Source organism: Caretta caretta, chromosome 5 (assembly GCF_965140235.1).
Source record: "Caretta caretta isolate rCarCar2 chromosome 5, rCarCar1.hap1, whole genome shotgun sequence".
NCBI lineage: Eukaryota > Metazoa > Chordata > Testudines > Cheloniidae > Caretta > Caretta caretta.
This window is the reverse complement of record NC_134210.1, coordinates 61,908,358-61,923,083: the sequence shown is the minus strand read 5'-3', so window position 1 is coordinate 61,923,083 and position 14,726 is coordinate 61,908,358. Positions and strand designations below refer to the sequence as shown.

The window sequence follows — 14,726 nt, the reverse complement described above, 5'->3', positions numbered from 1 at the left end:
CAAAGGAAAAAGTATTTTTCAATTCACCTCATACAAGTACTGCAGTGCAATCTCTTTATCATGAAAGTTGAACTTACAAATTTAGAATTATGTACAAAAAAACTGCACTCAAAAACAAAACAGTGTAAAATTTTAGAGCCTACAAGTTCACTCAGTCCTACTTCTTGTTCAGCCAATCGCTCAGACAAAAAAGTTTGTTTACATTTATGGGAGATAATGCTACCCGCTTCTGATTTACGTCACCTGAAAGTGAAAACAGGCATTCGCATGGCACTTTTGTAGTCGACATTGCAAGGTATTTACGTGCCAGATATGCAAAACATTTGTATGTCCCTTCATTCTGATGACACTTGTTAAGAAAATAATGTGTTAATAAAATTTGTGATTGAACTCCTTGGGGGAGAATTGTATTTTCCTGCTCTGTTTTACCCGCATTCTGCCATATATTTCATGTTATAGCAGTCTTGGACAATGACCCAGCACATGTTGTTTGTTTTAAGAACACTTTCACTGCATATTTGACAAAATGCAAAGAAGGTACCAATGTGAGATTTCTAAAGATTGCTACAGCACTTGACCCAAGGTTTAAGAATCTGAAGTGCCTTCCAAAAACTGAGCGGGACGAGGTGTACAGCATGCTTTCAGAAGGTAGATGGACAGCTGGCTAGATCATAGGGCTCAATGGCTAGTGATCAATGGCTTCATGTCTAGTTGGCAGCTGGTATCAAGTGGAGTGTCCCAAGGGTCGGTCCTGGGGCCGGTTTTGTTCAATATCTTCATTAATAATCTGGAGGATGGTGTGGATTGCACCCTCAGCAAGTTTGCAGACGACACTAAACTGGGTGTAGTAGTAGATACGCTGGACGGTAGGGATAGGATATAGAGGGCCCTAGACAAATTGGAGGATTGGGCCAAAAGAAATCTGATGAGGTTCAACAAGAACAAGTGCAGAGTCCTGCACTTAGGACGGAAGAATCCCAGGCACTGCTACAGACTAGGGACTGAGTGGCTAGGCAGCAGTTCTGCAGAAAAGGACCTAGGGGTTACAGTGGACGAGAAGCTGGATATGAGTCAACAGTGTGCCCTTGTTGCCAAGAAGGCTAACGGCATTTTGAGCTGTATAAGTAGGAGCATTGCCAGCAGATCACGGGATGTGATCATTCCCCTCTATTCGGCATTGGTGAGGCCTCATCTGTAGTATTGTGTCCAGTTTTGGGCCCCACACTACAAGAAGGATGTGGAAAAATTGGAAAGAGTCCAGTGGAGGGCAACAAAAATGATTAGGTGGAGACTTTTGAGGAGAAGCTGAGGGAACTGGGATTAGTTAGTCTGCAGAAGAGAAGAATGAGGGGGGATTAGATATCTGCTTTCAACTACCTGAAAAGGGGTTCCAAACAGGATGGATCTAGACTGTTCTCAGTGGTACCACATGATAAAACAAGGAGTAATGGTCTCAAGTTGCAGTGGGGAGGTTTAGGTTGGATATTAGGAAAAACTTTTTCTCTAGGAGAGTGGTGAAGCACTGGAATGGATTCCCTAGGGAGGTGGTGGAATCTCCTTCCTTAGAGATTTTTAAGGTCAGGCTTGACAAAGCCCTGGCTGGGATGATTTAGTTGGGGATTGGTTCTCCTTTGAGGAGGGGGTTGGACTAGATGATCTCCTGAGGTCCCTTCCAACACCGATATTCTATGATTCTAAGTCTTAAAAGAGCAACACTCCAATGTGGAAACTACAGAACCCAAACCATAAAAAAAGAAAATCAACCTTCTGTTGGTGGTATCTGACTCAGATGATGAAAATGAACATACGTCAGTCCACACTGCTTTGGATCGACATCAAGCAGAACCCATCATCAGCATAGACACGTTCTCTGGAATGGTGGTTAAAGCATGAAGAGGCATATGAACCTTTAGTGCATCTGGCACGTAAATATCTTGTGATCCTGTCTACACAAGAGGTGGGCAGCATTATCTCATGCACATGTAAACAAACTTGTTTGTCTGAGTGATTGGCTGAACAAGAGGTAGCATGGAGTGGACTTGTAGGCTCTAAAGTTTTACATTGTTTTATTTTTGAGTGCAGTTATTTTTTATACATAATTCTACATTTGTAAGTTCAACTTTCATGACAAAAAGATTGCACTATAGTACTTGTATGAGGTGAATTGAAAAATACCTTTTGTTTATCATTTTTACAGTGCAAATATTTGTAATAAAGATAATAATATAAAGTGTGCACTGTACACTTCAGATTCTGTTTTGTCATTAAAATCAATATATTTGAAAACGTAGAAAAACATCCAAAAATATTTAATAAATTTCAATTGGTATTCTATTGTTCAACAGTGTGATTAAAACTGCGATTAATCAAAATTAATTTTTTCAGTTAATCGTGTAAGTTAACTGCGATTAATTGACAGCCCTATAATAGTATTAATACTTTGTACTTTTATAACATGTTCCATGGCATCCTCTATCCAAAGATCTCAACACACATTAATTAAGATATGCAGTCCCTCTGGATCATGTAGAAATGTTGTTATCCTCATTGCACAGATAAGGAAACTGAAGTCCAGAGGGGTAAAATTATTTGTTTAAATTCACACAGTAGGTCAACAATAGAGAAGAGAGTAGAATCCAGGTCTCCTGACTCTTAGCTACATGATCTAATAATTATTTTTTAATTTGCATTGTGCCACTGCCTAGGAGCCCCAGTCATGGGCCAAGGTCCCACTATTCTAAGCATGGCACAATCATGAAACTTTAGTTTCTTCTCCTAGAAAAGAAACATTTTTTGTTGATTGTAAAAATAATATGCCTTACTTAGAAAGGCCCCAAAACAGCAAAGGACTTAAACGTGTTAAATTTTAAGTGTGAGTTGGTCCCTTGACTTCAGTGGTTTTTTCATAAGTTTAACGTTAAGCATGTTGACCATCAGGATACGGCTAACCCCTACTGTGGGTCCCCAGACATCACCCCTCACAGATTTGGTATCGTGGTGCTTTAGCTCTCTGGCTATGGCATGCTCAAGCCCTACTTTTTCTGTCAGAACCCAAAACAGAAAAGAAAACAGATCTCAGAATCAGGATCATCCTTGGGATCTTCAGGAGGACCCTTGCTCTCCTGCTCTGAACAGCTAGTCCCTTTCTGTTAGTTTTCCTGGACCTAGCTGTTCCATCCACCAAAGGGTTCATCCAGGTAGAAAGTTGCCCTAAACTCTCAGCTTGAACCAGGCTTCCCTGGTCAGCCCTGAATTGGATTAGTTCTTCTCCTTTTAGCTCTCCTTTCCACGCCTGATATTGGCTGCATTGGGTACAGGTGTAACGGCAGCATCAACTGAGTCCACAGGCTCTCTTAACCCTCTCATCATTGCTAGTGAAGAGCCAGTCAGTTTTCCTTTGCTGCCAGTATGGGGCCTCTGTGCCCCATCAAATATACATATAAGTGCTTTTCTGAATCAGGGGCATAATCTACAATGTGTTAGGTTTCAGTGTGAATACTTCGGGGAGATGAATGAATCAGTTCCTCTCAGAGCTACTGTTTCAGTCCCTCTGTGGACTCACACAGACATCACTAGATTGGTTACACTTAGTTCATACGTGAAAGGTTTCCTCCACAACAATAAAGGCTAGAAACTTATTAAAATGAAAACTTGGATTCTGAAGCACAACTATTATCAAATGGTGTATAATATGGCAAATTTTGTAGTCATAGAATTTCACAATACAGAGGGCTCTGATTATAACTGGTTGAAACAACAGAAAAAGTTTAAAAAACACTATCATATTTAGGTAATAACTACTGAAAATACAAGATATTTGAGAATAACTGGTTAGACGAGCTGATGTCTCAAGGCAAAGTTAAAGGCCATCCATCAGTTTCGGTCAGTTGTTAGCATTTCATATGTGTTCTAGGCAGTAGGAAAGGTAGAAAGTATCTCTGTGCTGGGAAGTCCCAGCCCTGCCCTGAATGCAGCCACAGATCAACATTGCAGAGGACAAACAAGTCCATTGGAATCCTTAAAGGTTTTCAGAAGTACTGAACCTGAGTGAAAAGTTTGCAATGGCTTGGGGATTGAGAAGTTGGAAGAGAAGAATGCGGTTGGGAGGAAGAAGAATGGGAGGCAGACAAGGAGGGGGGGGAAAGAGAAATGGATAAAACCTCAGAAAGTTTGGATAATTTCAAATAAGCGTTTAAAAATGGGGGCTTATTCAGCTCATGCCTTCTGAGGTTTGTCCATCACTAATGAACATTTAAACCGGCTCTCCCCTGGTACTTACTATTTCCCTTAATAAGATTTTTAATATGGTCTTACCTGCACGAGAAGGACAACATATTGGAGAATTGGTGTAGGCATTGAGAAACACAGTGCCATATCTTTTCATGAGATTTATAAAAGGTAGGATCACGGTCTGATTTCCTGGATAAAATGTCAACCTTCCGTCCTGCAATCAAACAGAAGGTACTTAAAAACATTAAAATTGATAATGGTAACATTTTCTTTAATAATCAGAAATAAAATATTATGAAAATGACCCAAAGCTATAGTACATGGCAAATTTACCATTCTAGGAATTACTGAAACAAACTTCATCCACGTTTTGGTTGTCCAAGAGTTGTACTTAGTTTTGATCTTGTAAACTGTGCAAAGAATAAAATCCTCGTGCAAACTACATAGGATAATAATACTCAGCACTTATAAAGAGTCATTAAATCTGGCACCTTCCAAAAATGAATTATCCTGGAAAACTCTGAAACACGATTCACCGATTACCACCCTGGTGTCTAATCTTCATGTTTGGCAAGATGACTAAGAAGCCATCTTCTACAACATCTGAGCCATCTCTACCAATAACCTAGCACCCTTCATCTCAAAACATGTTTCAGATTATAAAATGGCATAGAAACACTGCTGGTCACACTGGTAAATGATCTCTTTGAGCCATGAATAGTGGGCAAACATCTCTGCTGTTTGATCTGTCAGCATCATTTGACACTGGCCATGAGGTGCTGCTGACTTGCTTAAGACACCTGGTACGGGTGGTTGGAGTCAATGGAGCTGTCTTCAATCCTTCTTCGCAGACGTATCTCAGCATGTCATGGTGGGCAGAACCTTTAGGAGAACTGCATGGTTCAATCCTATTCCCACCTTATTTCAACATATATACTAAACTCCTAGGGGAGAAGTGAGATACCCTGAAGTTCAATACTTGAGCATGCAGACAATACCCAAGTCTACAGCTCTTTCAAATCAAACATAGAAAGCACCATCTTTCAGTTGCCTGGTGCCTGAATGAGACAAGCACCAAGATGAAGAACAGTTGGCTAAAACTAAACCGGGGATAAAAATAAGTTTTGTTCTTCTTTGAGTGCTTGCTTATATCGATTCCAATTAGGTGTACGCGCGTGCCGCATGCATGGCTGTCGGACAGTTTTCCCCCTAGCAGCATCTGTCAGGTTGGCTGGGGAGACCCCTGGAGTGGCGCCTCCATGGTGCTCAATATATGACCCTGCTGACCCCTCAGTACCTTCTTACTGCCCATGACGGTCATTGAAACTGTGGCATCTTGCTCTACAAGTTCTCCAAGTTTCCCTAGCTTTTGTAGATAGTTGTTGTTTGCTTTTGTTGGTAGTTCTTTGTTTTTGTTATAGTTAGTGGTAGCAGGGTTGGGGAGTTTACTGGGGGGGTTTACTGGGTTGGGGTTTTTTCTTTGGGGCTGTCATGTCCTAGTCCCCGGGATTCAAGCCTTGCAGGTCCTGCTCCAAGCCCATGCCAACAGGCGACCCCCCCATGACTCTTGTCTAAAGTATCTGGGGGAGGCTCACCAAGCTGAGAAGTGGAAGATCTGCAAGGGATTTCATCCTTGGACTAAGAAGGAGCGTGACTTTCGCCTAAAGCAGCTCTTTATGGAGGAGACCCTTAGACTCCAGCCTCCTTCGACACGGCAAGACCCGGCACCAAGTTCTTCGGTGCGCTGTGCCCCAGCAGTAGTAGTGGAAGCGGCACTGCGGATGGACTCTGGCAGAGACCCGCGGCACCGCCGCTCCCTCGCACCAAAGCCGGCAACATCGACCTGGCACTGCTCCCACTCTCCGGCACTGGAAGCCGGAGATGGGTGGCTCTCCTTCACAGAGACCCACCCCCCTGGAACCGGCCACTGTGGTGCGTCGCGGAGGGCAGCACCCAGGAGTGAAGGTCATAGACATGACACTGTCAATTTCGGCCCCGCTGGGGGAACCATTGAGTCTGGAGCCATTGGACTCCCCAACCCTCAGTGTTGTGGAAGTCCAGCTCCCTTTCACTCTGGAGACCTTTGTGGCTGCAAGGGATCTCATCGCCATGACAGCACCAGAGTCTCCTCTGCTCCACGCCAAGCCTCTGATGCCTCAGAGGATGGCACCGTCTCGAGGCAAGCCGGCGTTGATCTGACCGACAGCACTGTCGGCCGAGCCTCGGCACCGCTCCCAGTCCTGGAACCGCTTGTAGTGCTGGCGCTGCTCCCCATCGTGGAGCTGTTCTGGATTGCATTGGCGTTCCCAATCGCTGGTCGATGTTGCGGAGCAGGTCCTGGACCTGGCACCGATCCCGGTGCTGTTCACCGTCTTGGTGCAGATCCAGGCCACAGTATTGCTCCAGGTCCTGTACCGCTCCAGGTCCCGGGACCACTCCCCAGCCTTGCGGCACCGCTCTCCTTCTCCTCGATGCCGCTTACCAGCGCAGATCCGCTCGGCCCCACCCTGGCCCTTGAGATCCGGATCTCGTTCCTCAGGTTTGGAGACGGGGTCGCAGTTTTCGGAATGGGACTACTGCTGGTTGGACCGTGGCCGCCCTGATGTGGGGGCAGGACCATTGCAAGGGCCCACCCAGTGGCAGTTCTGGACCCAGTGGCAGTTCTGGGCGTACCACCAGGTCCAAGGTACGCAGTCCCCATCTTGGGACCCCCTCTGACTCTGGTTCCCGAGCCTGGACCTGTGGTCGGCGACGCAGGGCATCGGGGCCCCCGTGGAACAGAGGGGTCAGGATGACCCTCTCCTCCCCTTGGCCTCTTAGTCCTCCTCCCCGACGAGGCTGTGGCGGGCACCTCAAGCTCTGGGCCACACCCCATAGACATCTGTGCCCATCAGGACCTCCTGCACAAGGTGGCATGCAACATGAATCTGCAAGCCGAGGAGGTAGTGGAATCAAGGGACCGGTAGTGGACATTTTGGCCCCGGAAGGTCCATCGAGGGTGGCCCTGCTCCTCATCAAGACCATCCAAAAGCATCCGGCAGATCCCGGCCTCCATTCCCCCTATGGCAGAGGGGGTTGAATGTAATTACTTTGTACCTTTGAAGGGGTACGACTATCTGTTCATGCACCTGCAGCCCTGCTCACTGGCGGTTGTGGCTGTGAATGAGGAGAGGCACGGGCAGCAGGCCCCAGCGCCCAAGTTGAAGGACACCAAGCAGCTGGACTTGTTTGGCCGCAAGGTGTACTCCACGGGTGGGCTCTAGCTCAGGATTGCCAATCAATACGCACTCCTGAGCTGCTACAACTTTAACTCCTGGAACTCCATGTTGAAGTTCAAGGAGCTTATGCCTCCTGAATCCAGGGAGGAGATTGGGGCCCTCGTTGACGAGAGCAAGACGGTGGCATGGACCTCTTTACAGGCCTCACTGGAAGCTGCAGACTTGACCGAGCGTACCTTGTCCTCGGGGATTGCCATGAGGTGCACTTCCTGGCTGCAAGCCTCTGGCCTGCCTCCTGAGGTTCAGCAGATGCTGCAGGACCTGCCCTTTGACGAGGAGGGCCTGTTCGCGGAGTGGACTGACTCTAGGCTGCATAGCCTTAGGGACTCGAGGGCAACCATGAAGTCCCTGGGTGTGCACACCCCAGCAACCCAGCAGAAGCACTTCAAGCTCCAGCAGCTGCAACAGCGCTCCTACCCCCCTCGGACGAGGTAGGATTTTTACAGGAGGCGGGGGTAGAATGGCACGAGGAAGCCCTCCAACACCTGATCTGGGCAAGGTCAGGGCCTGACCAAACCATCGTCGGGTTCCAAGCAGGCCTTTCGAAGGGACGCCTGAGGACAGCGTACCAGACTTCCCCCCGGATCCTTCCCCACCCTTTTTGAATAGTTTATCCCACTTTCACCATGCATGGTCCCAAATAACCTCAGACTGCTGGGTCCTTTGAATGGTGGAAGCAGGATATTCTCTCCAATTCTGCTCCTACCTATCCTCCCACCCCCCTTCCCCGTCCCTCTTCAGGGACCCCTCTCACGAACAACTCCTTATCAGGAAGTTCAGGTGCTCCTCGCCTTGCGGGCGGCAGAGGAGGTTCTGTGGGAACTAAGGGGCAAGGGGTTCTACTCCCAATAGTTCCTAATCCCCAAGGCCAAAGTGGGCCTCTGGCCCATTCTGGACCTGCATGGGCTCAACAAATTCATGGTAAAGTTGACGTTCCGCATGGTCTCCCTGGGCACCATTGTCCCTTCTCTGGATCCTGGAGACTGGTATGCTGCCCTCGACATGAAGGATGCATACTTCCACACAGTGATTCATCCAGCACATAGGCGTTTCCTGTGCTTCGTGGTCAACTCTGAACATTACCAGTTTATGGCCCTTCCACTCGGCCTTTCCACCGCCCCCTGAGTGTCTACCAAGTGTATGTCGGTCGTGGCTGCCTTCTTCTGTTGACAGCAGGTGCAAGTGTAACCCTACCTCGACAACTGGTTGCTTCGGGGCCCGCAGTCCCACCTCCACCTGGTCAGCTTTAAATTGGAACGGCTGGCTCTCCTCCTCAACGTAGCAAAGTCGACGCTAGAACTGACCCAGAGGATCGAATTCATCGGGGCAGTGCTGGACACTGTACAGGTGCGGGCCCTCTTCCTGGACTCCTGTTTCCAAGCTATCACAGGCATCATTCGAGGCCTTCAGCGATTCCCGACCTCGACAGCAAGGGGATGACTGAATCCCCTTGGCCACATGGCTTCATGTACACACTCCACTAGGGCCCAGGCCTTGTCAGCAGTGTTCCTGGCCCAGGTACTGATCCAAGAAATCTGCAGGGCAGTGACTTGGTCCTTGGTGCACACCTTCACCTCGCACTACGCCATTGTCCGGCACGCCAGCAATGAAATGGCTTTCGGTTGAACGGTGCTACAGTCAACATTCCTTAACTCCAACCCCACTGCCTAGGTAAGGCTTGGGAGTCACTTAATTGGAATGGATATGAGCAAACACTTGAAGAAGAAAAAATGGTTACTCACCTTTGTAACTGTTGTTCTTCGAGATGTGTTGCTCATATCCATTCCAAACCTGTCCCCTCCCCTCTGTCGGAGTAGCCAGCAAGAAGGAACTGAGAGGGCGCCAGGTAGGAGGATCATATACTGAGCGCCATGGAGGCGCCACTCCAGGGGGCTCCCCAGCCTGACGGGACCCCTGCCCTATCCACCCTCCTCCCCGACTGCCCCCAGAACCGGGCAGAAGAGTCTCGTGGGCCACCGTAGTGGGTGCTCACCCCGCCCCTAAGAGCCAAAGGGACCTGCCAGGGGGCGAGGTGGGGAGTCCCAGAGGTGCTTACCTGGGGCGGCTCCCCGGAAGCATCTGGCAGGTCCCTCTGGCTCCTAGGGGTGGGGTAGCGTAGCTGGGGGAGCGGCCGCTCCCGCCACTGATCACATCAAAAGTGGCGCCTTAGGCATCAACTCCGTGGGTGCTCCGGGGCTGGAGCACACCCACGGGGAAACTTTGGTGTCTGCAGAGCACCCACCGGCATCTCCCCGCCCAGCCCCAACTCACCTCTGTTCCGCCTCCTCCCCTGAACGCGCCGCCCCACTCTGCTTCTCTGCACCCCCCCGCTTCCCGCGAATCAGCTGTTCAGGTGGTGGCTTCCTGCTCAGGCCCAGGGAGGCGGAGGTGAGCTGGGGCAGAGAGCGGTTCCCCTGCATGCTCCCCGGGTTACCAGATGCGGTGCTGTGCCCCCTCCCGCCCCAGCTCACCTCTGCTCCGCCTCCCTGGGCCTGAGTGCGAAGCTGCTGCTTGCTTCTCAGCCCTCCCAGGCTTCCCACGTGAACAGCTGATTCACGGGGAAATGGGGGGGGAGGGCAGAGGGCGGAGAAGCAGAGCGGGGTCGTGCGTTCAGGGGAGGAGGCGGAGTGGAGGCGAGGTGAGCTGGGGCCTGGTGGGGAGCTGCTGGTGGGTGCTCTGCACCCACCAAATTTTCCCCGTGGATGCTCCAGCCCTGGAGCACCCACGGAGTTGGTGCATAAGGCGCCACTTTTGGCCAGTTGTTAAATTTAGAAGCCCTTTTAGAACCGGTTGTCCCATGAGGGACAACCGGTTCTAAAAGTACTTCTAAACTTAACAACCGGTTCCAGCAAACCGGTGCGAATTGGCTCCAGCTCACACTGTGTGTGGCCATACCCCAAAACCGATTCCCCACATCTGCCCATCCACTGGATGGGAAGGGGAGTAGCAGCCCCACTTGCAGCTCTCTCACTTTTACTGCAACTTGCAATGGTGCCCACAACAGTATCCTGCAATGTTTAAATGGCCCATTTTATCAATTTCTTTAACAACTTTTATCAATAATATTTCTTTATTTATACCTTAAAACCAAACCTCCCTCCTTTCCCAAAAGAAAACTTCAAATGACTTAAATCCCACTAACTGTGCACATAGCTAGTGTAGGTATCCACCTGTTCCTTTCACTGTTGTGCTTATATTCTCTACTCTCAGGGTGTTTTGATGCAGCTTGTCCTAAATTATATTGTAAGCTCTTCGGTGAAAGGGCTGTCTTTCACTATATGGTCCTGCCCTGCAAACACTTACACACATGTAACTTCAAGCATGAGAGTTGTCCTATTGAATTCATGGGAGCGAAGTTACTCATGTATTTATGTTTGTACAGCACTAATCACAATAAGGCCCCGATCCTTATTTGGGCAATGCTGTAGCATACCAAAAAATAGTAAGTTAGTGCACAGTGGTTCTTAATGGATAGTTTTCTAGAATTCAGAACTATTATGTGAAAATAATTACTCAGTGAAATACTATCTCATAAACAGAGAAATAACATGGTAAATTGAACTTCCACTCTTTTTTCCTATTCAAGCATAACCTTAGTAATTTACATCTACGGATGTGTGTCATGTGACAATGGTAAGGAATCAAGGCAAAGTTCTTTTTTCTAACATTGCACAAGGAACTTTTTTAGAAAAGGGAACCATTATCATCATCCTTAAAGCTCTCACTCTGCTTCACTGTGGAATTTCAACCTAAAATGTCCTTCAGACTCTTCCTACACCAGATATCAATAAACAGTACACATAACTTCTCACAGTGCACAAAGATTTAGTTTTTAGATAGGATTTGATCCTGGCTTCATTTGAATAGTTAGTCACAAGCATTTGCAAGACCAGGGCCCTAGACTCTCTGACATTTCACCTTTAAAAGAATAAGCTGTGTAAAATGGATAGAGACAATTCCCTAGCATCTGAGTCAGTGATGGCCGAAGAAAAAGCATGTACAGTATAGAGATGTAAGAGTTACAGTGACATAACTGTGAGAATGTAAGATCTGTAGATACTCAGTTTTGAAAGAATCTTTAATTTGTTAAAAATAATTGCTTAACACTATGATTACATTTATATTTCACATTGTATTTTACAACTTGCTATACTTAGACAGGAGGGCAAACATACACTAAAACAGAATCATAACTTCTTTTTCTGCCTTTGGCCTTACAATAGAGATCCACAAAAACATTTTACTCAGCCGAAAGAATATTGTGTTTTTCATGCTACACTGTTTCTGTGCCTTCAAAGATATGTGGTCAAATTCTGATTTCAGTTATACTGGAGATGGTTTCACTGTCTTATATAGTCCCCTCGGGGAAAAAGAAATCTGGGACTAAACAGGCAACAAGCACAAAAATTTTTTATATTATTATTATTATTATTATTTCTATAACCATAACACTTATGAGCCCTAGTCATGGAGCAGGACCCTACTGAGTTAGATAATGTACAAATACAGAACAAAAAGGCAGTCCCTGCTTCAATGACAAGAGAAAATAAATGGATACAGACAAAATAGAGTACAATGAAACAATGTTGGTCAGCATGATAGGTCATAATCTCAGGACACCAGCATTGTTGTCAAGTTTTTCGTAGGCATCACAGAAAAAAGTTTTAGGGAGGGTTTTGAAGGAGAAAAACTTATTTGTTTTGCGGACATTTAAAGAGATCGCCTCCTAAGCAAGAGGGAGCAGCATGGGAGAGAGCACGGAGAGGGGACTTGTTTAAAAATGTAATAAAGCTTGCATCATGGGCCAATCAGAAGTGGGAGTTGACATCTAGATAGCAAATGAGAGATATAATGGGGATAGACCATGAAGGGCCTTGAAAGTGAAAACAAGTGTTTTATGCTTGGTGTGATAATGTGGGAGTCAGTGAAGGGATGCAAAGAAAGGGATGATATAGAATCAGAGAGTTTATGTCTAGAAGAGACTACCAGACCATCTAATGTGACCTCCTGTATATCACAGGCCACCAAGACCACCCTCCAAACACATACTAAACCCAACAACTGAAATTAGATCAAAGTATTACAGCCCACAGGAGATGAGACTATTATGTGTCACAGGGAGTGAATATGAGGGACCAAGGTGCACCAGTGTCTGAGGCCCCCATGATGACAGGGAAATGATTAAGTGGAAAATACCCAGATAATCCCGGCAAAGCGACAAGAAAGGAAAATGATTTTTGCAGCAGAGTTCTAAATGAATACGAACAGGGTAAGGTTTACACACTCCTCAAAAAACAAATTCTTGCCTAGTCCTTTGATTAACATTAAATAAAGAACCTGAGGAAAATTACAAAATAAAATAAAATAAATAAAATTCGAAGTGAGAAAAATAAAAATGTGAATTTAGATTATGCAAACTTTCTTATACAAAATAATCAAGTTATGACTGCAATGCAGTTTTAATGAACTGCAAAGATTTGTTTGCTCCCCAAAAGAGCTGCCATCTACCATAAATAAGAAAGGATATTTATTTATGAAGTAAATAAAGATTAAATGAAATAAAGTTTTAAAGATGATAAATAATTAATTCAAGGGTCTGATTGTACCTATTCTATCTACCTGTACTGTTAGATCACATTCACCCAGAGGTGAAAGCAAGCTGATACGGTCCAGTATGGTGTACCGATAAGAGCCAATACACAGCCGACCGTACCAGCAGGGGGCAGCTTCCCAGGGGCCTGGCAATTTAAAAGGGTCCTGGGCTCCCAGCAGTGATTTAAAGGGCCCAGAATCATCCTTGGGCCCTTTAAATCATGGCTGGAACTCGGGTTGCGGTGATGGCAGCAGCTGGGAGGCTCAGGCCCTTTAAATCGCTGCCAGGTTGCGCTGAAGGGCTGGCTGGGGGAGCCCGGCCCCGGCCCCAACCCCAACCCTTTTGCCCACGGCCCCGCCCCTTCCAGTTGAGCCACCCTCCCCACCTTGCTCAGGACCACAGCTGCCCTGCGTACCGGTAAGTCCCTTAAGTTACTTTCACCCCTGCATTCATCACTGTAGCATCAGTTTCCGGAGGGTGCTTGACCCCCGCTCCACCCTAGGACCCCCCCCTCCACCAAGCCCCCACTCTGCCTCTGTCCTGCCTCCTCTCCCACAACTCTTCCTGCCCCCGCTCCCCCCCTCAGCACCTCCTGAACAGCTGATCATAGAGCTGATCGGTGGGGCTGCCGTAGGTGCTCCAGCCCCAGAGCACCCATGCAGTTGGTGCCTATGTCTGTGGCCATTGTGGACACAAGGGGCATTTACAAAAAATGTTCATCAGCTTTATCACCACTTTAGCTGAACTGCGGACATATAGTGTAGATAAGCTTCTGGTATTTTTACCACGTTAGTTAAAGCTGATGAAAGCACAGTGATAAAAACAGGCTTGGGCCCAGTACCATGATTCCCTCCAGTTCAGCTGAACCTGTGTTTACATTGGTTGGAATAATTCTATTAATTTCCCCGTGGTGGACGATACCTGAATTTCTTATAATTTCTAAAGGCTATATAGCCCAAGAATCTCTGATTGCTCCCTACAGTTTCCTATTGGTAGGAGCGTTCTTCTCTTTTCAACACAGGTCATATACATTGTTTTTACATTTCTGTTTTGCAGTGTTCACTGCTACTGTTACATCATGACCAGGGTTACCATAACTGATAACAGAAATCAGTTACACATAATTTGATTATTTTTAACTGATTAAAATAACAGGTTTCTTTTTAGAAGTGTGATCTTGAGAAAAAATCTGACTCTTTCTTTAAGCTCAAAAATACAAAGTCTTTCAGTTAATTGCAACCCTGTCTTTATGGTCCCAAGCAGAAGTGATGATGCAGCTGGACAGCTCTTGGGGTATTAACATATCCTCTTTTTTACTGGGATTGTGGTCCTTGCTTGGACAAGGTGTTTTCACAAGCCCTGACTGTGACCCATTAACAGCTCCCAAATAAATTTCAGAATGTGAAATGCCATTTCAGCATGAGACGAAGACGATTTGACACCAAGGCACACACTGCCTTGGGTCACATTGCACAAGCGTCTCTGAAGTGCAGCGGGCACCCCAAACTCATCAGACTCTACAGAAGCTGGCAACACCAGGTTAATATTTGGTGCTACCTGTTTTATACCTGCTCAGGCTCTTTCCCTGTGAGCAGAGGCCTGGAGAAGCAGGAGGCTCTGGTGGG

General features: G+C 46.8%; 1 protein-coding gene across 3 annotated transcripts in view; it reads right to left on the bottom strand.

Annotated features, from left to right (window-relative positions):
- ARSK (arylsulfatase family member K) overlaps window positions 1–14,726 on the bottom strand; it is a 59,743-nt gene that overhangs the window by 44,587 nt on the left and 430 nt on the right. For all 3 annotated transcript variants that reach the window (XM_048850606.2, XM_048850605.2, XM_048850603.2), the window contains exon 2: window positions 4,315–4,444. In XM_048850606.2, coding sequence (XP_048706563.2) covers window positions 4,315–4,444 — 130 coding nt within the window. The remainder of the gene's footprint in view (window positions 1–4,314; window positions 4,445–14,726) is intronic.